This window comes from Etheostoma spectabile, chromosome 5, assembly GCF_008692095.1.
Source record: "Etheostoma spectabile isolate EspeVRDwgs_2016 chromosome 5, UIUC_Espe_1.0, whole genome shotgun sequence".
In the NCBI taxonomy this organism is placed as follows: Eukaryota; Metazoa; Chordata; class Actinopteri; order Perciformes; family Percidae; genus Etheostoma; species Etheostoma spectabile.
Window position 1 is genome coordinate 15,071,006 of NC_045737.1, and position 26,826 is coordinate 15,097,831.

Here is a 26,826-nt window from a genome sequence, read left to right on the forward strand (position 1 = left end):
GAATGAATGATGAATGAATGATGAATGAATGATGAATGAATGATGCGCTCCATGCCCTAAGCAACTACTCTTGGTAGTACAATAGGACAATTGTCTGCCTGAGGAAGATCTTGTAGATTGGAAACATTGCCTTTATGTAAAAGAGATATAAATAATTTATTTGGAGTCAAACAGTGTCCTTTGTGCCAAAGAGATAGAACAACTGTCATTAAGTGGTGAATGAAAACAACAAACTGGTTATTTAGATGACCCAATGTCTCAATCCTCTTTCTAAAGCTGAGGCACACTCAGACACCAACAACAGAAATGAAAATAAGAACAAAAGAGTTATGTTCCAAAGAAAAGTAGGAAAAACTAGGGTGGAGTGTAACAGATTAATAACTAAAACAACGTTTTTACCCAAGTCATGGCAAACTCTGAACAACAACATAAGATAAAGCAGTAGTTTGGACTATGAAGACTCACTATACTCAAGACAGCCAAATTGTCATCTCAAGTTCTCTCTAAATAAACAATCACATTTTTTACATAAGTTTTTATTACATCTGCTGAGAAGGTGAGATTTTCTAACATTCTCTGTAGCTTCTTCTCTTAACAATGTATTGTAGTGCATATTGCATAATTAATCATTCATTTAAGTATGTTCATAATTCAAGAGCAGTGAAATTTCCTCTGATTTTAAAACTTATAATCTCAGCATTTCTTGGTGCTTTGGAGTCTCTATCAACTGCAGTAAAATCCGGTTTTAAACTAACATAAATGAGGAGGGTCTAGAGTGAGTTGATATGGACACATATGACTCAGTGGATGAGTCAGTAAACTCAAAGCATTTACTTCTTGTTTTAGTTTTTTTCCCCACACAAACAAATACAAGCAGACCAAAATACACCACAAAAACCTGGTGAAAACATTCACTCTACTCAGTGATTAGATGTGTCCGGAACAGGAAGGGTCTCAATGGAGATGTGTTCATCCTTTTTTCACTATGTCCATTAACACACAGAGGGTCCTATCTGGCACCCGGCACAGCTCGCCGCAAAGCACGACGCAAGTGTCTTTGCTATTTAAAACCATCCAGCACCCACGTCATTTAAAAAGCAAATGCACCTGTGCAGCAGGCTGGTCTTACAGGGAGGTGTGTTCAGGTGAGTCCTCCTATTTTCCGCCGTCAAACTAGCAAAGATGGATTTGGACATGCCCTAAATGCACGTGCGCTATGTGCTTGATGCCTTGCCCTTAGATTGTTAAAATAGGGCCCTTAAAGTCTTCCCAAAACTTGATCCTCATTTGTCTCTGACACATTCTACATTCTAATGTAGGTTTGCAGTAAGCTTAAATGCAATATAAGATCAGAATTCATTGACAGAGACACTTATTAAAGTAAAACTAGAAAACGGAATGACCAGAGAAATGGAGGTATAAATATAACGTGTCGGTTTGATTTACTCTGCAGTTCAATTTCCATGTTAAAAAAAGAAGCTTGTTTGTCTGACCTAGATTTGGACATAACTGGAGCGATTTAATGCCCATAGTCATTGACATGAATATTACCACTGCAGAGGGCGCAGGGAAAGACAGGGAAGGGGTAGAGGAAAGGTGAAGGGAGGCGTGAAAATCTAAGACAGTCTATTTTCACTTCTCAATGCGTGGGGTTGCTGCTTTTGAATTAACAAATGTTGACACAATACAGGTTGTCTCTGTACTTTAAACACCTTGACAGTGGACTTCATTTAGTGCTCATAGCCAGAGCCCGTTTACTCTAGGATATTTTTGCTCTTGTTTGCCTCATGCTGGTAAAATAAGGAACAGAACTTAATCTAACCTAAGCTCTGGCGGTTCACATACGCATTGTTGGATTTGCGAGATCTGGCAAATGAACCTAAAGATATCGCAAAACAAAGTCAAGATCTCGCAAAAGTGTTTGTCCCCAGTACATTTTTTATTTTTTTTAGCAACATACCTAACCATGATCTTTTCCTAAAGTTAATGATTGTGTAGTTGCAATGTGCAGATATTGTAGAAACAAAGAATTTTAAAATTGTCAGCATGTTTGAGAATTGCCCAATATAGTGTCTGTCAATAGGATTGATCTAACCATACCATAACCATTGATATGGCAGTTCAGAAAATGGTAATATCATCATTTTTGTAATGGTTTTTATATCAGAATCAGAATGCTTTATTGAACCCCATCTGGATAAAATGCAGTTGTTTATAGTCATATTTAAGGTTAAAAAAATAAGAAAGAAGAAGAAGAAAAAAATATATACAAGGTTGTCCTGCTCAGTTTGAAGTCAATGACAAACTTCAAAGTCCTTAGGTTCCAGGACTTGTTGAGTACAATACTGTACATACAACTCATCCCATGTCTTTGAAAATAGTTCAAAGTGTCTAACACACACACACACACATACACACACACACACACACACACACACACACACACACACGCATTAACACATGCAACCAAAGAAAGGTTGCAAAAGATGAGATTGCTGCATAGACCAGGCAGACATCAAAACAAGCAACAGAGGACAGGAGGGGCAGTCAGTGAGGATTGTGGGGAGGAAGATGAGAAGACGAAGAGTAGAAAGGAGAACAGCTGGAGAACATGAAGAGCAGGAGGAGACGCTGTGACTCCCAAGAGTCCACAACTCCTCATGGGGGTTATGGTTATAGTCACAATACAGACCCAGTTTCAAAAGTAGTCTCAGTATAAAACACACACACACACACACACACAAAATAAACTTTAAACCTTAACTTTATTTTGATGAATCAATCAAAACAGTTATACAAAACTACAGATAAGAATAATTACTTTAATCTTTTCTGTACATATACTTTACATCGATGGATTGACGTTTAATGTAATACACATCTCATTTGTGCTTTCCCCCAATATAAAGAGCAGTTTCCATCCTGTGATTACACATCTAACACATGTTAAAAGCTGGAACTGTAATTAAACTAGAAGGATGTAATAATAGTACATCTTGTATCCATCGTAAAGAAGGGTTTAAACAAATATGTAGACCATAATGTACAGTAGATAAAATCCTTAATAAAGGAGAATTCTGGTCGATTTCAACATGTAGCTCTGTTTTTTTTTGTTTTTGTTTTTTAATTGTAGTGCTCTCAGTAAGAAGACAAATTAAAACAATCGGTGCAGTCTTCACCGAATTATCCTCCTGCCAGATTTTGCACCCAACATGCTTAAACAGGCTTAAGGCTTAAGTTTTTAACATGTTTTAGCCTCTATACATCCTCAAAATGTCTTTACCAGTGCCTAGCCATGGCCAGTTATTACTTCCAAGTGAACACAGTGACTTGACTACAGTAGATGTGACAGAAAGGCATAAACGTTGGGACAGTTGACTAGTGTGGACTTCACCGGAAAACAGGAAACAAACAGAGGTCTGTGCACTGGCTGATTTAACACAACTTTTATGCCTTTCTGTGACATTTACTGCAGTCAAATTTGCTGTGTTCACTTGGAAGGAATAACTGCACATGACTAGGCACTGGTAAGGACATTTTGAACATGTTTAGAGGCTAAAAACAAATTTAAAACTTGCCCTGTTTAAGCCTGTCGGGTGCTAACTTTAGCAGGAGGATAACTCGGTCTCGCTACTGACAGCACTCAAAATAAAAAAATAAAAAAACAGTTACATGTTGAAATTCACTGGAATTCTCCTTTAAACATTCAAGAGTATTGGCAATACCTCAGTATTTAAAAATTCCTGACTACGGCATAGTTTCAATTTGATGTATTTTAACCTTCTGTTAGGTAGTATCTGTACATTTTGGAGTTCTTGTAGTTTTTTATAACTTGTCTGAGCAAATACACCTAACCACAGACCAACATTATAAACCTTGCTTGGTGACAGCCTATAGCGAACAAATACACTCCTTGTTTTTCTCCTCATCCCTGTTTTTTTCCACAATCAAATCATCTGTTTGCCTGTATAGCAAAAAATGTTCAAAGAACAACAGCTCTGAGTATCTAGTCGGCTGTACATTACATAATAAACGTTGTTTATGCACCACATGCAGCAGTGAGAGATGAACAAAGAGAGATGTGAAATTGAGTAAGATCAAAAGAACCAGAGAAAGCAGCATGAATATAAAATGAAAAAAAGAGGAGGTTTCATGGAACAAGGTGGAGCAGAGTGATAACTCATTATCAACAGAGGGGACATGCAGAGATAATTGGATACGGAGCCGACCACCTCCCTGCTCCCTGTCCAGGGGTTCATATAAACTTGCATAAGAAAGATACGGGGTGAGAAAAAAAAAGCAAACAGAAAAATTAAGTAAACAGAAAAATTGTGTTTCCCAAATGTCCAATACGTTTACATTTAAGGACAATAAACCTACAACGGAATCTGTTCCAATTCAGAAAGCAACTAAAGGACTTTGAGGAAAGAAATAACCCGCTGCTCTGAGTTGAGGATGGGGTTTGTGTCACATTCTAGATATTATGGTTACAGATGGTTTATTAGTTCATGAATATTCTGTGATTGCAGTGATTCGTAAAAACAGCACACCCAGCAAGTCTTGCAGCTCCACTGCATTCTGATCTGCGGAGGCTGTCATTGGTGGAGAGAGAGTTATCTCAGTCACTCAGATGTGAAAGGTTGAATTTCAAAACATCAACAATAAGGTGGGAGAGAAGCTTTTAATTTGGACGTGCTGTAAAGAAAATTGATTATTCTAATTACGGAATCTGTTTTGATAAAGATATTCTGCCGTTTCCTCTCATCTTTTGAAGATGTATTATTTGTCATATTTAATCCTACAGTACAATGTAGTGAAATTTAATCCGTGCGTTTTTACCCATCCTAAGCGCTGGGAGCAGTGCACAGCTACATACAGTGTCCGGGGAACAACTTGGAATTGGGACTTGCGGAATCCCTACTACATCTCAGTAGTTTTTCTGAAAGTACTACTCACATAATATTACAATTTCTAGCTCTCCACCCTTCTCTTTTTCTCTCTCTCTGTAAAAAAGAAGGTCAATTACCATGCACTATTGTGTAAGTTCATGCACCTGCAGCCTTGTGTCACTTGTGTCAGTTGGAACATGGAGCTGAGTGTTGCTGCACTTACTCTTACAAGCTTCTCCTTCATCTACTGTGGCTTTAGTTGTTGTTGTCACTGTGGACAGTGAATGAAATGAATAGTTTTCAATTTACTGAATATTCTGAATTATTTTTGTACCAACTCTTTGTTGAGGCTATGATAGTTTTGATTAGCCACACCTTCCTCACAGCACTGCGGAGGAGGGTCTGGCTACACCGCACTAACAGGGCAATCCCGGAAGTAAAAGGCCAAGGATATGGACTAGGGCTATGACGTTTACACAAGTATTCAAACCCAAGACTCTGTTTATTATGGCTGCACCATCTCATCCAATGGAAATATACCAGATGTTTTATGCATCATTTTATGTACGTTTATCTAAATTCTTAGAATTAAGAATGATGTTCTGTGGGTTTAAATGTTTGGCTGCAGAGCATGAGTTTTCCAAGAATTGAAAAGACAACAGCTTATTTAGAAATTCAGACTTTTTAATCTCATAAAAGGAGTCATGTTTATTCCTAAAAACACCTGTGATTATTAGCTTTCCTTAGACAGATAAACATCAAGAAATTTACTATTAAGATTGAGAAAGTAGTTCAAAAAACTAATTTAACATGTTCATGTTTCAGGTTCCTGCTTTGATTATTGGATTAAGTACTGAGCACTGAAGTGATGGAATGAGAGCAAAAAGCAACATGAGAGAAAAAAGAATAACAGAAATGGAAAGAATAGGAAGGACAAATGGATAGAAAAAAAGGGGAGGGGAGGATTGGTGTGTATCTTCCAGTGATGCTGACAACATCTAGCATACTAATGACACCGCCCTTCTGAGGGATCTGAGCTCTAACATTGCTGGGTGACATTGGCTGAAAGTCACCATGGAAATCCACCCTGTGGGCGGTGTGTGTCTTTATTTATGCCCTCCAGGACGCCAACGTAAAATCAGATGTTTGTCCGCATGCTGCCTCCGAGCCGACTGTCAGCCCTGTGTTTACCCCAGTGACTGAACCTGGATTTAAACACACACACATCCTCACACGCTCGCACATACACCTTGCCATATATTATTCAGCCTGTTATTCAGTCTCTTCTCTCAGCTCGCTCAATCACAGGCTTTAGAAAAACACAGGATGCAACCAGCAGAGGGGGAAAGAATGACAAAAAAGAAATGTGAAGCAGTGATAATGTCTTAGAAAGTAAAGTAAATTTCTCACAAAATTAAAACTAAGAAGGACAGTTCTCTTATTTTAATATTATATATTTATTATAACATATATCACATTGTAAGTGCTCCAGGGGATGAAATTAATTCCAGTCAACAGCAGGATGTCAGATTTATTCGTCTGCCAGCCGCTGTAGCAGATAACCATTAGCTTCTATTCAAAAATGCCATTTATATATTCAGTGTATGAGAGTGGTTGTTCCATTTTGCAGTTCACAGTAAGTGCAGCTGGTGGTTGAAGGGTTTCTCTCCCACTAACAACCAGTTTGTGGGTGAGATGACTGTACTTTGGGATCTTACAGCTTTTTATACACAGGCTACAGTTTTGCACATTGCAAAAACCAATATGGGAAAACTATAACGCACATTCCAGCACATACAATTTAAGCCTGTCAGATAATGTACAGCATAGAACCTTCTCCAGAAGTTATGAGGACCTCGCCTCCATAGTGGATGAATGACAACAAAAAGGAAAACTGTAATCTTAACACCTCATACTCATTAATCTTTTTTTCACCCTGCACCAGCACGATTTTAACACCCACCTCTGCAAAAGGAATTTTTTTTCTGCAAAGTGTTTATTTTGTAATAATTTTTTTTAATCTTGTAACATGACAGTGCTTCATTTAAGTGGAATAGTTTGTACAATACAGTAATACATTTTAACGTCAATCATTTACGCATTTGGTAGCAGTTAAATCCGCTTTATGCTGAATATTGTTTTTAATCATGCTTTCCCATGTCTCATAACTGCAGCATCACATTGGTTATTAGTAAAATGAGCTTCGTCTTCAAGGCTGATTGCCTTGTCATGGGCCAAAGGCTGCGTAGCCACCGGGCTTAGCTTTGATGCTCTGTTGTGCTAATAGCTTTTTAATGAGCTGTAAGTCACATCCACATCCAGTTGTTCCAAAGCATTTTGTGCCTAAGCCAAAACAAAGGGTATATAGAAAGTAGAATACATTATCATAATTTTGACATGAGTCACATTGTTGGTTATGTGATTTCACAGATGAACAATCACAGGCATTACATTTACTGTATTTAAGCCAATATATTTGTATATTTTCAGCTAACTGACATCCTTTCAAAGCTTATAAGTAGTTGGTTTAGCACTTCACTACAAATACGCGATACATCATGTATACTTTAGACAGGCCATTTTTTTAACCCTCGTAATGTCCTCCCGAATGCCTCCTCATTGTGCTGCCTGTCTCTCAGACCAAACTGTGAAATGGCCCAGTACCTGTGAGAAAAGACCTGTTCTGTCGTTTTGTTGCTGTCTTAACCACTGCTTCACCCCACACATCAAACATCCAAGGTCAAAGACGTTTTGGCGAGCAGTATGGTGGGACAACAGAAGTTATTAAATTCAGTAAAACATTCATAATTCAATCAGTTTACTTCAAATTTATTTTTTATCATTAAGAGCATAGTAGTCAACAACTACCATTTTCAGAGCATTTGAGGAATAAAAAACATATTTTTTGTTTGTTTGTTCATTTCACACGTCATCATTGTACATTTAAAAACAATTTCATGAGGTACAATGACTATATACAGGCTGCATGAAATGGGGAACCCCAAATAAGCTTTTTCCGGTGGGGGCCCAAGAACAATAAACATACAACAAATAACATACCAACCAAAACTGTATATATATATATATATATATATATATATACACACACATATACACACATACACAAAAATAGTTTGATGGTAAAAGATTACATTTGGGGTCAAAATGTTCCCAGGACAACACGGATGTTAATGCAGAGTCCATTTTATTAGATTTTGTGATGTATCATTTCAGGAAACAATTGGTTTCAATCCATTTCTACATGGTTTGAATATCAATTATCAGAGTCAAGAAACTTGGTTAAGTTGTGTAATGTAATATGTCAATATTAATTCTGAATATATTTTATGCCTCTACATTGGAGGCATTATGTTTTCAGGATGTCCGTCCCTCCCATTCTTGTGATTGCGATATTCCTAGACCCCCTGGAAGAAAGTTATTTAAAATTGGCACAAACGTCCACTTGGATTTTAAGGTCCAATGTGTAGGAATTTCAGCCATCTAGCATTGAGGTCATATGTTAACATATTTCAAGATAGTACCTGAATATGGATCATCTACCCCAGTTCATGTAAATGTCAAATTTCAAGGCTGAAGGAATACTTGGAATTAATGATGGTGGTAAATATTTATGAAAAAGGACATGCTTGTGAACGTGCATAGTAAACAACTAAATAATGATAATAAAATAATTAAACACGTTACACACTGTTTTTTTTAAGGATGAACTGATTAGTTTTTGATGTTCAAATAAGGTCGCTGTGACCATAAATTCCCACGCTGATTATGACACCATGTCACACAAATATCTGATAGGATGAAATGGTAAAGTGATGACATTTTATACCCAAAAGGTCAACTTTACTGTAATATTATGTTCTGCAAAAGCACTTTTTGCCATAACTTAGTAATAGAAGAGGAGACATTTTGTTGGATACTGAATTTGTGACATTATTCTTGTAACCATGCTGATTGTATAGATCCTCTGTGCTGCCAGGTTGAAGATGTGTGTAAAGCATCCACGTTTCACTAAGAAATATACTTAATACCTTTAATTTCTTCAAAGTGAGTCTGGACAGACACATTAAGATTTAAATTGCAACTACACTTGTTTGGCAGAGGTACAGTAAACACTTTGGGTTCTTGGAAACTTGGATGTTTTTACCTATTGTAGATAGACTACCGGTAGGCTATTTTATAATTTGATAAGATAGAAAACAATTATTAATATAAGCCCATGCACTTCTGTATAGCTTGAATTTGAAAATGGTCAGTGAAAATATAAAGTACAGTTAAAGCAGGAAAAACTGCAAAGCAAACTGTTCTTAATAGCAAATATCTTCTGTATTGAGGGCATGTGCATACTGTACTGTTGCTGAGTAGCATGTGTTTGCTTGTCGGAGTGCGTGAGAGGTGGAAATATGTGAGAAAGACACAAAGCTAGGTGAGGAAAAGAGAGAGAGAGAAAAGAGTGAGGGCGCAATATGTGGTGTGTCTGCCGGCTGTGCAACAAGCTGCGATCAGTGGAGCTAATGCGAAGAGGAGGGCAGAAGGAAAAGCCTGGAAGGAATAAAGATCAATCAGGAGATGTGAGGATGTGAAATAGAGAGAGGCAAGAAGAAGAATGAGATAGAATGAGAGAGAGAGAGAGAAAGAGAGAGAGAGAGAGAGAGAGAGAGAAAGAGAGAGAGAGAGGAGGAGACTGTTTTGGTGTGTACAGGCTGAGTGGGGAAGTGAAATAGACCGCTGGGAAGCGACTCAGTTAGCGCTGTGATCAAGACAGAGAGGAGTACAGGAAATACAGGGAAGGTGACAGAGTGTGCTTTGATTGACACACCCATCATCATAAAAGAAAAGAAGAACTTGGCCATTTTTCTTCATTTTTGATTAATGTATAATTCACTAATATCTTCTGATTTGAGCAAATCCCTCCTAGAGGGGGGTGAATTAGTTTTCCCAACTCATTATCTCAAAGCTTTTTCGTTTTGCATATCTTTAAAAAATGACGTAAAGAGGTGCAATCAATGCTGTGAATGTGCTTTGTGGGATTGTGGACGCTCGGTTGGCGGATGCTTGGATTGTTCTATCAAACTTGGCTCCGATTCTTGTTATAACATCTTGGCTCAGCTTCTTTCTCTGTGAGGTAGGTTTTCTGTTATCACTTGAGAAGGAATCAGAATCAGAAAGTGCATGGCAGAGATATGTTGCAGGTATATTGTTGTAAGTAAACTGTAAAAACATGAAGAGATTTGAGGAATGTCTAGGGGTTGGAGTTGATAAAGATATCAATTATATGTAATAAATCAGGGAATTGTCTTCATGCAAGGAGCGCTGATGTGCTTCTAGACCCCTTGGGATCTTAGAAGACCCCCCCCCCTCCGATGAACCTCTTATCTTTATGGTGTAAGATCTGAATGTGTTGTGTGATCACAAGTGTTAGAATAAGTGCTAAAAAAACCACATTTCCTCTATCCTCTTTTTTCTCACATTCCACTGTCATATCAGAAACTAACTAAAGCTACTGAAACAAAATCAGTCATTGTGCACTTTTCTCCCCCTCTTCCCCTCGAGCTTCCCTTGATTGAAGGGTTCAGTGTAAATCTCAGCTGCCAGATGTAAGCAAAGGGATGTGCCTGAGCATTAATGTAGGTGTAAAGGTTTGTTGGAGGAAAAGTGTATCAGGAATGACATGGGAAAGAAATAAAAGAGGGAAACATGCAGGGAAGGAAGCTTCTTTGGTCTTTCTTACATTTTTTGTTTGTTTTTATGTTACATGTTTTATGTTACAAAGACATTAAAAGCAGAAAAAACAATAAATAGAAGAACTACTGTAATAAATGATATCTTTAATCTCAACTTTTTATCAAGAACCCACATGTTTATGGTTGTGCCTTTCGTTTTTTTTTGAGGCAACTCCAACAGTAGCCTACAATAGTTACATCCAGAAAGAGTCATCGTATGAAACGTTTACATATAAAGAACATTAAACAAGGTTAAGTGCTGTTTGTTTGGACCAACAGTCTTGTGTAGTTTTTAGCCAGTTATTCAGACAAATTAGCTAAGGAAAGTGGCTTCATATACTCTCCATCACATTATCATCATTTGTTGAAAATATTATTGTGGAATACATTTATCCAATGTTTATATTTCTTTGCATGTTATATTGATGACATTTGAATTTCTGCAAGTGGATGACCCTCTGTTGTCTGTAAAACCGTGTTACGTGTAATGTGATCATTTCTTGCATGCCTGTTGTTTTTCCTGGGATGGACCTATCAGACATTTTCAGGGAATTGACATAAGTTGTATCTCAATTTTGTTGTATCAATGAAGGATGGCAGCAAAACCATGGAAATAACTCTATGTTTTGAAATGTATTAAAAACCCATGACGTTGTCTAGTTAAAGGCCAGATTGCAGATTGTCTACAAATAAGCATTTTTGTCAAGCTGCAAAAAAACAAAAACAAATTGACCTCTTCACATTTAGCCTATTCCTCTGAATGACGGATGATAAAAAATTATCTCCAGCATGCACGCTAACGCTGAATTGTTTGTGGCCATGCATGTGAATATGCCGACATTGTGAAAGACTACAGTGGTTTGGATGCTGTCAATTAAGCAGCATGTGCGTGAACTGCAGGGCAGGCCGAGGGTTGTAGAGGAAGCACTGACATTTATATGTGCAAATGAGTGGACCTTTATTAAATTCAACATTAAAGTTTATGCAAGGGGTTAATACATAGACTGTATGAGTGAAGCCAAAAAACCTTGATCGTCCCCTGGTGGCAGGCTGCAGTATAGGTCGTAAATCCCGGCCCTCTTTGTTAGCGGATGGGAAATTACAAGTAAACATCCAATAAATTATCCACAAAGATGGTTCCGGTCATTTAGGTAGCTTTTATCATGCTAATGTGTGTTAATGAGTGTTCATTTCTTTGATAATTTTCTTTTTTATTAGTTATTTGATGCTATAAAAACAGGGTGAAACGTCATGATTGACAGCTGACAGTGAGTTTGGTTTGAAGATTATACAGATTGAATGCGAATTCAGATTAAAGGGTAAGGATTTATTCTTGGATTTAAATAAGGTTTATACTGGCAATACGCTCCTAATTAAATACAGTCAGGTATGTGCTGGTGGGCGAATTTTGGTCTTCTTTGTTAAAGTCAAATGACAATGCTTGAATTGTTGCATTTGACAAAGATACTGTAGCTGGATCTAGTAATGACTAAAGTACCTCAGTTACAAGTCACTGCAAAGGAAGTAGTTTTTTGCACACCTTTTACATGGAGCAGACTGCTTTGCTACTGAGAACGATTATCTGAAGATTATTATTCATTGACTGCATGTTGCTTTTAAGCAAAATGTATACATGCATCATTTTGAGAGGTTTAGTATGCTTGAATTTAAGTTCGTATGACATGGCTGCAGTCTTTATATATATTCAGCCATATTTAAAGGCAGGGCATAACACCTGTCGCCATTTCCTTCTCCTGGTTGTAACTCAACTGTAACTTAATCTTTCTCCAAAAACTCTCTGACTGACCGGCTGTGTCTTCTTTTCATTCATGGTGCACTCATTCACGGTGCACTCAACTGTACAAACAGAAGTGATGTGAAGAATGAAAAAAAGAGAACTTGGGAGAGAGACGTTCAAATCTTGCCTACTTTCTCACCTCCGCACACCTGGCCTATCACTGTGTTAGTTTGGCATGTTTGTCAGGTTGTCAGTTTCTGGAAGTTTACAAAGATTGTTGAATGCAGCCTATCCGAATTGTGATGTTCTAAAGGTGTAATGGACGGGTTTTTCAGAAGCAGTTTTCTGACTGCACTTTGTTTAAAGCTTACTGAACCCGTAAAACAAACAACCACTGTTGTTATTTTTCTACTAAGGACATTATGTGATTGATACAACAGACTACATTTTTATAGTGCAGCTTTGGGCTTGTTTGGCTTAGAGCAAAGAAAACAACAAGTCAAAAGTTTTTCACCTTTTATCAAAAGACAAAAAAGCCAAAGAAAAACCGGTTTTAAACATTGACTTAGCAACAGCTGAAGCTCCAGGCAGCATGCTCCACAACCATCAGTGTATCAGAGCCAGCTGAACTAAAAAAGCTTTGTTGTTTAGAACAGAGGTTTTCTCTTGAATTGACAGGGACAACAAGCGACATCATTGTTTGGCATCTCTGAAATGGCCGAGAGAACACTAAATCAATTAGCCTCAGGAAGCATTGTCATTCGCATTGGGTTACCGATGGCGGGTTGCCAGCTGTGGGTCATGGAACAGACTCACTCAAGGAAACGGGGAGGAAAGGAGTGAAAAGAAGGAGAGGGAGCAGGCCCGACTTATTTGATTTGCTCAGGAAAGTGATTACACCTTCCACTTCCCAACAAACCTCCTTGCCTGTCTGCATGTGAGCTGCAGTATGACGCTGACACACCTTGCCAGGGTGTTCCTCTTGGCTGCTTTTACAGCTTGAGAGCCCATCAGAGCTTTTAAGTGCAATCACTTTACCTTGTGTAGCAATCTGTTTATGCTGCACACTAAATTTCCTTGCATTGCCACTAGCAAGGTGTGTGTGTGTGTGTGTGTGTGAGCACATCTGTACGGGATCTAGAAATGACTGATGGAATTGGACGGAGGTGGAGTGGCGATGATAAATCAATTAGAGTGCGCAGGACATTTAGGCTAATTAAGGTGACAGCAGGGCCGATGTCCCACTCAGAGATGACTCAGTCCTGGGTGTGGGTGTGTACGGGTGCACACATGTGTGTTCTCGCTGGTTCCTACTCATTGGGAGTAATGGTGCATTTTGCCTTTTCTCTGGCTGTTTTGATTAAGAAAATGGAAAAACACTACAGTCCCCTTTGATTTTAATGTGAGATTGTAAACATCCTCCTTAAAACGAGCGACAGCACTGGTTGCTTAATTAAATGCCTTAAACTACTTATGTTTGCGTTTCCCTGACAGAACTGTGATGTATGACTTTTGTGTCTCAGAACTAAAGGTGGAAGTAGTGTGATGTTGTCATAGTATTCCGAAAGCTGTTAGCTAGAAGGTCTGGGTATATGGTTGGGTCAGGAAAGCTGGCAACTCTGAAACACACAACTGTTACAGTAGTAGCCAACTTTCTAAAGACAATGAATGTGGCTTGACGATGCAACTTTAAGTAGTTGTTTTAGATCTTTCTCTGAACTAACTAGGACATTTCTTTGCTCATTCCTAACCAAGAGTTAGGGTGGGTCCATTTTAAATCAATGCTGAATAGATTGAAAGCATTAAGCACATTTTCAGTATTGCCCCCATTGTGAAATGACAAGAGGTGCTATGACCTGTCGTAGAACCCTAACAGTTCGAGTAACCACATTTTTGTTGTGGGGTTGTCCCATGTTGTCCCACGACCCTGACCTTGCACATCTTAGCCATTGCTCAAAAGTCTCCCTTCTTCATAGCAGAGAGGAAAGCAAGCTCACACCACTAGTACTAGTCTAATTAGCCTGAATGACCATTCTTCTTTTAATGCTTTTCTTATTGTTTTATTTCTCTGTTCTTGTTTTTATCTTAGAATGCATCCATATAGGGAAATACTGTTGAAGAAGCCTAAATTAGCTGTAATTGCTTTGGTTTTTAATGTCATTGTTTTTTCCGCTTTGTTCACACTGTTTTGTTGTTATACATTTATTTATTAAGGTTTTAATCCCCAGTTGCACTTATTTTTGATTCCATTTTTTGAGATAAAATTTGGCCATGGTGTGGAACATGACCTAATGATTATGGAGAAACACTCATTCAAGGCCAATTGTTAAACATGATCCTTAAGATTTGTGATCTGGAGATGGGAGCTTTTCCTGCCTTCAATTTAAGTCACTCATGAAGAGAAGAAAAGCAATCTTACATCAAATCATGAACAATTTTACTTGCAAAACATATGGCTATTTCCCCCTAGTACCCACTCCATCTAGTTACTTTCTAAAATTACCCCGTCATTGCTATCTATTTTATACTCTTTCAAACAGCTGTTATCACACTTTTCTCCTTGGCTCTTTACCTTACTGTTTTTCTTTCTCAGCCAGCTGCCCACTATTCTTCCAGCTGTCATTATTTTCTTCAGGATCCAAGCCCACTCTTAATAGTGGTATTTATTTTCTGTCAGGCACTCTTTGTTACAAACAGAATGGCATGCTTGTTACACACGTTCACAGTTTCAAGCTGCTTGTGAGCGTGTACTTCTATCGACACTCACAAATCCTTCATTCAGCTGTAGTTATGTACTTTCCTGGTTCCATTGTGTGTATTTGTCTTATTATAAGTGGCTAGATACATGTTATATTTTATTGAGGCATTTCCACAACAGCTAGGAGGAAGTTTTCAGCTTTTTTTCAGAAATCAACAGTAAAAGCTGGTTTTAATATTCATCTATCTTCATTAGCCCATTTCATCATATTAGAAAAGTTGAACAGAAACATGTTTGCAAATATTGAAAAAAATGGTATTTGTGGAAATTGTTTTTCCTCCTCCAGTCATCAAACTATCCTTATTTGTTTTATTTTACTAAAGATAAAAAGAAAAAAATTGCCTCTATTTGGCAAGCAGTATATAAATATAATTCTGACAGTGTTTATTTTATTTATCAATGCCTCATCTTCATTCTCTATGATAACTGAGATATATGCATTCACGGTTGAAGGCCATGAGATGCGGCTAAAAGTCCCAGACAGTGGCGTAACGAGCCAACACCGGGCCCTTAGGCAGGATTTTTTTGGTGGGCCCCTCTACTACGGCACATGATGACGGCGCAATGTCCACATGAACAGGACAGGATAGGATCATAGAGACACAGCATATGAGATGAGATGACAGGAGTAGCCTACGTGCACCACAACAACAACAAAAAAGCTGGTGAATGTGCACCATAACACATGAAAAAAACACACAAGGGTAGTCCTTCCAGGATCTCGCGGCCTTTTTTTGAGTTTGTTGCAGCCCAAAATGCCTGATTCTGCGGGAGCTTTTGTAAAGAATTGCAATAAAAGTTGCGATGTCTTTTGTATGTTTTGTATGTGGGTTTGCTGGGATTGTCGCAAGTAATGAAAATGCAATAGGGGTCCGTGGCTGTCAATCAATATCTTCCAGTCAAACGGGCCCCGTTTGTTCCAGGCCCGTAAGCAACCGCGAACCCTTCTTTCCTCTGGCCCCAGGAGAAATTCAATAAGGGAACCTTGAGTTAAGACTATTTTGTCAAACCACTATTTTCAAGGACAAGAATAAACCTTCAAACTCAATGTGTCTTCATGCATTTAAATATGCCTGTGAATGAATAGCACATATGTTTAGACATTGGGTAGCATTGGTCACATTGGTATACCCAAAGTAACAGTTTCCAGAGATTAAATGAAGCCGGGGCTAAATTCCTTCTTCAGAATTCTCAATCCTATTTGTTTTAAGTAAAAGGTTGGATTTAGGATCCTAGTGGCCTGAGGGTAGAAGCTCCTCCTGAGCTTCTCAGTGTTGGCCTGGTGTATCCAGCACCTTGATTATGTGTAAGCTTGTGTGCTGTTTTTATAATAAGCTTGCACCTTATGTGGCTATTTTGTGCATAGATATAGTGCTTGTAATGTTTATTACCATGCAGAGATAGGCTTTTCTCATGGAGCATTCTTTATTGGTGTTATGTGTTTTTCGTTGTAAAACTCCTCTCTGCTTCTATCCTGCATCACTATTACATGTAGTTGTTTTTTTGTCATAAAAAAATATTAATTGCTGAGACCAAACCTTTTAACTGTTAAGTGAACCTGTTTGGTTATCGACTTGTTACCCTATACAAGTTATCATGGAAATGTACTGTATGTTGCCCCCTAATGCTGCTCTGTGATTGATAGTCTGAATGTAATATTGGAAAAGGGTTTGCCTGGGTAGAGGAGAGCATTTAAGACGCTGATCAATAAGTTTACACCCTTTGAAAAGCCTTTGAAAAGGAGAAAAGCTTTTACAAGGCCCTTGGACCAGTCAGGAAGAAAGCCACTTACCAAGAAGGCATTGACTAAACTGATGAGCTCAGTCAGATTCAGTCAGTGCAGTGCTTATCATTCTGAATATAAATTCACCACTCAACACTTGTCTGTCTCATAAGCCAATCTGTGTCAATGCAGGTGACATAAACAAAAGCAGCTGTCCACCTGACACTGTCAAAGTGTCAACAAATAGTTAATTGGTATCTCAGTGAAGACTATAAAAGAAAAGATTAAATGGCTTTCACACAATGTAACAGCAGTTACCGCTAAATGCAACTAGATCAAGATCAATTTGAGATTTGAGTCGTTAGCGATGTGTAGAGAGATTTAGAACAAATCTGGATTTTGGGGAAACTGATTGATTGCTTTTGTTTTTCTTTCAACAACAAACAGCATTGTGATGTTGTTTGTTAGGAGGTAGATCAGTACCGGCCCCACCTACCGGAAATAATACTACATTGTATATTTTAATGAGTCGTTCCATGTTTTTTGGATAACGCATTATTATCCTTCCCAGGAACACAACATTAGTCATTCGTTCAAACAAATAAGTCAAATTACCTTCATTTGTTTTTCTGACAAAATCCTCCGTGCAGTTGTGTAAATAATGATTGTGGCTCTGTATAGCTAAAGTGTAAGCAGCATGACATTTGTGTGCTGCTGCAAGAAGGTTTGGGGAGGAAGGGTTGGTTTACAAATTCTGTCTCATACTAATTTGTAACAATAATTTCTTTAGCCAAAAAAGACTATCTTTGTCCAATTTTGACCAAGTATATTCACTACCTAAACTTAGTTATACCTTAACCTTTAATATTAAACCAAATTGGTCTTGGGTTGCTTTGATAAGATGTCTTTTTGTTATTTATTTTATCTTCTTTTTTACTTTTATTTTTTTTTATTCTTTAACAAATACATTTAAAGCCACGTGCGTCAAATCATTAACTACGAATGCACTTGGAAGTCACAGCAAGGTAATACTACTTTTACCCATGAGTGGAGACACACTAGTTGTATTCAAGTTTCAGAAAGATGTTTGATACCACATTTCATTCATGCCATATTGGTTTTAATGTGAATTATAAAGTGCTGAGAGAGAACAATATCTTGTGGCTACATGTATGGCTACATGTATGGACACATGCAGGAAACAGGGCTGTAAATCTATCAAATCTGAAATGTTTTCCCCCTTTTGGATCTTTCAGAAAAGCATAATACCAGTCTGTTAACCTCAATAAAAGACAAGGAGTAATTGACCTTAACCACATTTATTTTAGATGTGGCCATTCCACTGATTTAAACATGACCATTTCTAAGTTATAAAAACAAGTTGAAGTCTCATTCTTCCACTTTTTCTGCTATGACATGAATGCATGCCGCAGCATTATTCATCAGAGTGGAAGTGATAAATCTCCAAAGTAATCCTTGTCATTTGCTGGCACTGAAGCAGACACTCAGAAAATCTCCCCTTTCTTCTCGAGTTCTAGTTTCACCTTTGGGTCGTGTCCAATGTGAAACGACTGAGAAAGAAAGCAAGGGAGGGTGGCCAACAAGAAGACATAAATAATAAGAATAATTTAAAGGAGATGCAGTGAGATGAATTATCTAAATAATATAAAGGAGCTATGTTTTTTAATGTCATGCAAATTGTAAGTTTTAATAATTAGAGCTTTGAGCATGAATGGGTTGCACAAAGAAACAGAACAAGCATCGTATTTGTAGAGGTCTTGAAGCCTTGACATGGTTAAAAGACCCTTGCACCTGCCCAGAGCTTCCTCCCATCCTCTCTGCAGCTCACTAATCAGTAGGGCTGGATGGGGATGATGGGGTTCCTAACCTGCCATCAGCCAGCTGCTCTCAACCAGGCTCCCCGGGAGAAAAAAAAAAAACAAAACAGTGGGAAGCAGTGGTGGTGATGCTGCCAGCAAAAACATCCCCATATATTTTCTGCCATAAGAAAAGGTTGCAGAAACATCACCCCCATGGTCACCCCTAAGGCTTAGAGAGCAGCATGTTGTCAGTTTGTCAGGTAGAGCTACTGAAAATGAGATTTCAAAACTTAGATATTTCTACATGACATTTGTTATTTATGACCAAATAAATACTTTTAGGTTGAAAATGTTTGACACTCAAACACTCAAACACCCATGTTCAACACTTATCAGGACTGTGTGAGTGTTGTTTGGTTAGATTTGATTGACAGTGGTTCTGTCTGGCTGGTATGATGTATAGATCTACTACAGAATACTATAGTGACCATGAGCGTCAGATACTGTTGCCATGCAAAAGTAACTAGATAGAGCCACATTATGAATGCTTTGTTATTGATGTTGGAAACAACATGTAGATGCCAAATGAATCCAGCATTGACCACATATTTAAACTGATGAATGTGTTTGACGTCTTTATCTTTATGCAAATAGTGGCACATGTAACACCATTTTAAGCTCAGTGAATAATAATGGAAATGACATATTCCTTGGGTCATAATTGACTTTTTTTAATTTTTTTTTACATGTGTAAAGGCTTTTGACTTTGTTTTATTATAACCATATTTTCTTGTAAAGTTGCTCATCTTCTGTTCTGATGTTTCAACTAGCAGAGTTTCATGCTAATCCAAGTCTTGGTCGTCTAAAATTGTCTGTCTGTCATGTAGACAATTAACTAAACTTTTCCATCCTGAACCAAGGAATGACACCCATCATAACTCCTCCAACTACACAATTCGAGATTCTCAGTCTGATATTCTCTGCTGGTTGAGAAAAAAGGACCGGTTTCAGGGCCTTTTATATATTCATACGTTCAAAGTGGAAAACGGCAAACTTGTGCTCAACAGCAGCTTCTATACTTTGAGTTTTACAGTGCAGTAACTTATGTAAGCAGATTTGGAACATAGCTGCCTAATGTGGTGGCTGGTCTGCCCTCAGGTTTGGATTTATATAAGTTTCACTGCATTACATTTTTTTTATTCTACTTCCATATTCACAACCCCTCTTTCACTAGCTTTCCATATCTACAGTACAGCTCCCAAAATCGTCTTTATTCGCTTTAAATGAAATTAACAATTCTTATTCTTTGTCAGTGTTCCTTTTACTAGAACTTACTTCAGTGGAAGAAGGGGACGAAGAATGATTGTTCTGTCATCTATTTTACTCCGTTATGGGTTTATTCAAACTACTTGGCTAAAGTAAAAATATAGAATTTAGGGATCTAGTCTAAATACTCTAGCCTTAAATATTAAATAATAAGTAAGACAAAATGTTGGCTGTGTTCTAACATGTATCTCCTTAGTGCTTTGAATTAAAACAAACATGAAAACCCTTGTGTTATAACACACTACAAGACATTATTTAATACATAATAAAAACATTCTCTAGTCCCAGCTTTTCATTTAAGAGGATTTGCTACTTAATCAAATAATCTGCCTATTATTTCTTGATCAATGAAATATTTGTTTAACTATAAAGTTAAATGCCACTATTACATGAGCTGACATAACATCTGACATCTGACCTCACATCTTATTTTGTGCGACCAACAGTCTAAAACCGAAAGATATTTGATTAACTGTGACACGAGAGAAAAAAAAGTAGCAAATCCTCTTAAATGAAAAGCAAGGACTAGAGAATGTTTTGCATTGACGGTTGAAAAATAAAATAAATATTCAATTATTAAAATATTTGGCAATTATTTCTCTGTTGACAAACTAAACTACAAAGAAAATGAGTTACACTTAAAAATAGATTTCAGATATATGGTAAATGTTTAGAAAATTCTGTTTATGATTCGCTGACTTTACTAATTCCAATAATTCACTGTCTGTACAATAATCTGTAGCTCAATAAAAAACATTTTGATAATAAAAATGTTTTAAAAAGTATATATTTAGGACATGATGAGACTCTTTTACCAGAGTAGTGATATTCCTAATATGTCAATTTTATATAGTTTCAAACAAGAGTTGGAATTTCCCTTTTATTGGTATGGATTTCAACTGTGTTATACATAAAGTGTGTCACTTCTGCTTTCTGGACAAGGAGAGGAAATGTGTTTTGGAGCACACTACTTTAGGGTTTTGTATTTTAAACTTTCTAATTGATGTTATACTTTAAAATTTGACTTATTAGATTTGAGCACAATAGTACTATTTGTTTGATGTTGGCTAAGACGTTCATCTTCATTAAAGAAGGAATATAATATAATAATAACAATATAATTCCTCAAATGTCTTCTTTTTTCACAAAGTTTTCAACTGACTTAGATTTTAGTTTTTAGTGTTTACAACTATTTTATCTTTGTCTTCCCATTTTAGTCATGGACCACTGACATTGAGTGGCTGGACTGAATAAGCTTTCAACAGGCTTGATAATGAACTATGATACCGTGATCAGTTTGATTGTAATTCCCAACAACAATGTGGGAAACTAGATGAGGACAGACTGCTCTCTTGAGAAATATGTTCTCCAGAAATCGCTTCAATGGACAACATGGAACAGGTGTTGCTCCTAAAGGAGGCACAAAGGCAAAAGTCCATTCACCCAAAAAGAGAGCTCCAAACCCCAGGGTAGCACTGGTCATACGGGGTAAAATACATCGTCTATTGCAAGGGTCTGCAGACCACCATGTCCCAGATTCCCAATTTGATTATGGAGGTATTGAGGAGGAGGAAGATGGGGAAACACAGGAGGGCAGAAAGGAGCACAGAAGCAGATATCCAAAGGTTATCCCCAGGGCTGAAGCTTATTCTCCAAAAGTGTCTAATGGTAAAGGACATGGAGTAGCACCGAGGCCGCCATGTGTGGGAGAGGTGGAGCTGAACAGAGAAGGATGTATAAGAATACCATGCACTTTACAGCATAAAAGCTGCAGATCCCCAGTAAATCGGAAACGAATCTCTTTTGAGGGTGAAATTCGGGAAGCACCTGAGCAGATGCGATCCCCCCCGCACTATAGACCAATAGGCCCAGACATGAATGGTACGAAATTTGCAGGAGCAGCTGGAGGGGATTTTTCTTCACCCCGTATTCGGCCAAAGAGACCCTTTTCTACTGGTGACTGTGTGGACTACAACTTCAACAGAACTCTCCCAGGTACACTGTTGGAAGAGGATGAAGATCAGGAGGAGGCATCAAGTGCTATTATTGAGCACATTCTTAAAGAGCTGAGGGGGATTAATAAGATCCAGGAGGAAATCTCGGACCTCAGGGATTACCTGACCTCAGTTCGAGGGTCAGTTGAGGAAGTGTCATCTTGTGTAGATGCTGTCTTGTTGGAGATTGAGGGCATTCGTTCTAGCAACAAGGCTAGCTCAGGGGTACACGCGGGTACTTGGTCAGGGGTAGGGTGCAAAGATGGACCATCCACCCGCAGAAGGCCCGCTAGTGCTTATGGCAGTTTAGGTAGTGCAATGCCGAAGTCTGCCACAAATATTTTCCCCCAGGTCTGCAATGAGCATCATAGCATCCATGGAGAATTACTGCCTTCAAGGGCAGAAGAGTCGTCTGTCTCCCCAATTGCTGAATCAGTGGATCATCAGGAACTAGAGGAACCAGAGGAAACTTCTGACCATAGCTCGGATATCCTAGTAGGTGCGATAGCAAGAAAGCTCAGTTTTGGGTACTTTGAAAGGCAGGATGGTCAAAGCTGTCCAAGCACTAGCTCCTTGTCTTCTGGTCATAGTGAGTCAGACCTAGAGAGACCATCATCTAGTCATGGAAGGAAGCAGCAAAGAGCTAATGATGGGGAGGAACATTGGTCTAATACTGTTCCACCACACAGTGCCTCTGGGCCGTCTACATGGCATAGAGAAACTGCTTACCGGAGTGACGTAAATCTGGAGGCGCATGAAGGTGAGAGCCCTCTTTGCTGTGAAGGTTCTGGTTGCTGGGATCACTACAGAGGCGCAGAAGGATTTGGTACATCAAGGCAGTGCTCCACAGGAAGCCCAGAACATCTCTCGCTACGCTCTGGGAAACATTACAACTCACCTGCCAGCACTTCTAGCAGGGAGGAGTGGCAGTCACGGAGGAGAAGGCCTCAAACCCTGTCTGGGATTAATGTTCCAACAGATATCAACCTTGAAAAGCCCACTGTGGGATATGAATGTGTTGCTGACTTTTCTTACCCTCAAAGTTCTGCTTACCATTCAGTTGATGGGCACCATGTAGAAGCAGAGGAATTTGACTATGGACAATCAAATGACCTGAGCTACTCGACAGACTGTCATGTCGATAGCTATAAGGAAACGTATTTAGCCTATGAAGAGTCTTCAGCAAAGACATGGACTGAGGCCTCCTTATGTACCACTTTAGCTGATGTGGATAGACCATTCATCCAAGAGACTGACGCCACCAACCAAATCTTAGAAAACCGACTTCCTCACTCTGGCAGTGCAGATAACCAAGCTGGTGGTTTCAACGTCAAGCGCATAGGTCAAGCTGTACTTGATTTTAGCTCTGTCTTGAGGGGAGCATTGCGCAAAATTGAAGTACCTGGAGCCCAAGAAGCAGACTTTGAAATATCAATGCCTTCTGACCTGTCTACAGCTGAGCTGCCTTCAAAACCTTTATGCTACGAGGCACAATTTGAAAAAACATTTAATGAAACCCTAAAAGGTGATGTGCTTGATAGTACTGCTGTTGGGTATTTGAGCAAACACAATACTCTAGACAAAATAAATGTTTTCTCTGTGGAGCCTCTGCTTGAAGAAGCCAACAACAGCCTTTCATTGGAGTCTACCGGCACCTGCCAACACCCTCCTTGTTTGGAAAACATTCCCCCATTCCCAGAAGAACTTTCAGTTTGCCCTGACCCAATTACCAGTAGCACTTCAACACTGCCTCCACCTTATGGCCTTACAGAACAACCTGCTGGAGGTCCTGCAGATGGTCCTGCAGATATGACCATTAAACCCCAGCTTTCGCAATGCACCACTGCAGAATCCCTCTCGGTCTCCCTTTTGTCTGATGAACCTGCAAAACTGGAGGAGCAGGGAAAAACTGAGGTGGCACTGCCACAGCAACCCACCACCGACACTGTGGGCCAAGCAGAAGGAGATGCAGCGAAGCCATCCTTCGATATAAGCCAGATGGATGAACGCAGGCTAAAATGCCTGAGGACCTTCCAGCAGATTCTGCGGGAGAAGAGGGAGACCAGGCGCAACCTCGCCAATGTGACTATGTCCACCATCTCTCAGGATGACTTTGAACCAGGTAGTCATCGTTGGTCTGGTTGGTTGATCACATGCATTTTATTTCAATAAATTAATCATTTATTACTTTTGAGTCACAGATATAAATATAGGCACACTTAGAATACATATTCCTTTCTTGTGAGTTATCCCCACATTTCATGCTTTATACTGCCCTCAGGGCTAAAGAGCATTATTATTTTTGGGTATTTTCATTTTTTTGCGTCACTCATTTTATGTTGAAATTGATATATATTATTAACTTTTAGTGATCTTAAAAGTATCAGCTTGTTTGCTCAAAAACATTCCTTTTCCACCCCACCTTTTTGTTATCAGAGCTTCTCACTGTTGCTGAAACTCTTTGATCTGTCTCTCTTTAGTTTGTGTGTACATTGATAAAAGGATAACCGTCAGTATCCTCTTTGGGTATGTTCACATTATGCATAAGCCCCGGTACTGATAAGTCCCCTAGGTATTTACTGCACCAAACGGTCTCTGCTGATGGGCTACAATAATATTTTTTCCCGTTGAGAGTTATGTATCACCTGCCACTCACAAGTCCCTTACTCCTCTCCGAGGCTCCAGCAGTAGCCATTTGCTGAATTAGAAAACATCAATTACCTCCTTGGAAAGCAAGCCTGACGTTAAGGACGAAGGAGAAGGGAAATATTAAGAGTCATTTTCATGATAAATTATACATGTTAATGAAACATTTATGACCTCAGACCCCTTCTATCTAAAAAGTTAGTGGTGCAGCTGGTTTTAACATTACCCAAGCATTTATGACAAAATTAATAATAGAGTGTCTGTCTTGTTATTTTGACCTGATAAGTCAAACTAGTCCATGACTGTTTTTCTTCTCTGTCTACTTCTGTTTTCTTTTATGCTGTTTTACAGATGGAAGTCAAGATGGAGATCAGGTTATCTCTTTTATTAACATGACACCCTAAAGGAAGTTGATTTTACTGTACATATTTCTTTATATTCTTTGGAATGTCTCATGTCAGTGTCTCTCTTTATTTAATTTTCCTTTTGAATTGTGTTTATATTGATTTTTGTCTGTTTCTGGAAAATGTTAAATTGTATCCTAAAAATACTGTGTTTGAAGTTTTACGAGATGTCAGCTTTAATGCATCAGTGTTCAATTAAGAATAGCATAGTGTTGTTCCTGTCATACATATAACAGTGCCATACAGGAATAGGTCAGTTTTGATTAGGGACACAGGCTGACATGTTAGTATGTTTTATTACTGCCTCTGTGGTATTTTCTTTACTAGCTGTCAAACAAAAAAAACATGCTGTTAGAAAGCAAAAGTCAATATTTGGTGTACGTTTCCTGGGACCACGTGTGGTTCCTGGATGTTTACTTTACAAGGTAAACCAGGTTTATGATGCTCATATATGTGTGCGGGCGATATGATCGATTGAAATGCCCTCTTTGGCATACAATCCTGAAACTCAACCAACCCACTTCCGTCGCAGTGTTTCTTTCCTGTTTCTTTCTTCTCGCTATCTTGTTTTTCCTGTGCTTGTGCATGCTCCTGTGTCATGAAATCTGAAAACCAATGAAGCCTGCCGACCTTCAGATGGCTAAAGTTGTGACCTTTGACATTTTATTTCAGAGCCGAGATCAAGATGCTGATCCCAGCAAGCACCCATGGGCCAAGCCTGGGTCAGTAAACACCCTTTGGTGTGTGTGTGTGTGTGTGTGTGTGTGTGTGTGTGTGTGTGTGTGTGTGTGTGTGTGTGTGTGTGTGTGTGTGTGTGTGTGTGAGAGAGAGAGAATTTGGTTACCTGATGCTGTGTCAGCACCTGGATTTTCTTGATTTAAAAATTGATCAGTGCATTTTGAATATTTGGTTATGTGTGTTTGTACAGGGGAAACACTCCATTTGGTATTGACAGCATGCCAGACCTCCGCAAGAGGAGGCCCATTCCACTTGTTAGTGAACTGGTGAGTCACATCACTGTCTTCTGACATGAATTTTCACCTTCACTGAACCTTGCCTTTTTTACAAGCCTTAAAGTAAATATGATCAGTCTCAAAATGTTGTTGTTGGTGTAAATTGAACAATTGGATGTGTGTTATTTAGTGTCTTTTAAGCACACTAAAAGGCACTTGCAATTTATTTTTAATTGTTGGAATATAATGGCAATAAAGACTTCTTAACTTATCTCTTATTTTAATTTGGCAAATACCAAATAAACAAATAACTGTACAATAACAGTGTACTGTACTGAGTGGTAAAGAATTGCATAAGTAAGGACAGAAGGGAGTATGTTGCGAATTTATGTAGAATAGAACCACAAAACTAACAACAGTTTGTTTCCATCCAGATGAGTAGAGGGTAAACAACTCTGTGCTGTATTTTTAAGGTGTAGTGCCATTAAATATGAGCCTCCATGAGCACGGCCTAGTTTATTTTGAAAATTCTGCAAAAATAGAAGCTCTGCATATCTGGTCCGGAGGGTTGCGGACTGCCGGAGCTGGGATAAAGTTGTAACGCAGCCGTTCCGCAGTCGTTCTGCAGCCCATGAAAATACACACATTGACTTTAATGGAAATGACTCCGCTGCCGTTCCGGAGCGGATCAGAAGACATTCCGCGCAGGTGGAAATTGGGGGTTAAAGGAGACTTCCGGTCGATTTCAACACGTAGCTATGTTGTTTGGAAATTTGGAGAGCTGTCAGAAGCAAGAAAAACAAAAACAATCGGTGCTGCCTACACTGTGTTATC

At 38.6% G+C, this 26,826-nt stretch overlaps 1 protein-coding gene across 3 annotated transcripts in view; it reads left to right on the plus strand.

The window, feature by feature from the left end:
- unc13ba (unc-13 homolog Ba (C. elegans)) overlaps positions 1–26,826 on the plus strand; it is a 157,476-nt gene that overhangs the window by 69,482 nt on the left and 61,168 nt on the right. For all 3 annotated transcript variants that reach the window (XM_032517163.1, XM_032517164.1, XM_032517166.1), the window contains 2 exons: positions 25,712–25,761; positions 25,968–26,043. In XM_032517163.1, coding sequence (XP_032373054.1) covers positions 25,712–25,761; positions 25,968–26,043 — 126 coding nt within the window. The remainder of the gene's footprint in view (positions 1–25,711; positions 25,762–25,967; positions 26,044–26,826) is intronic.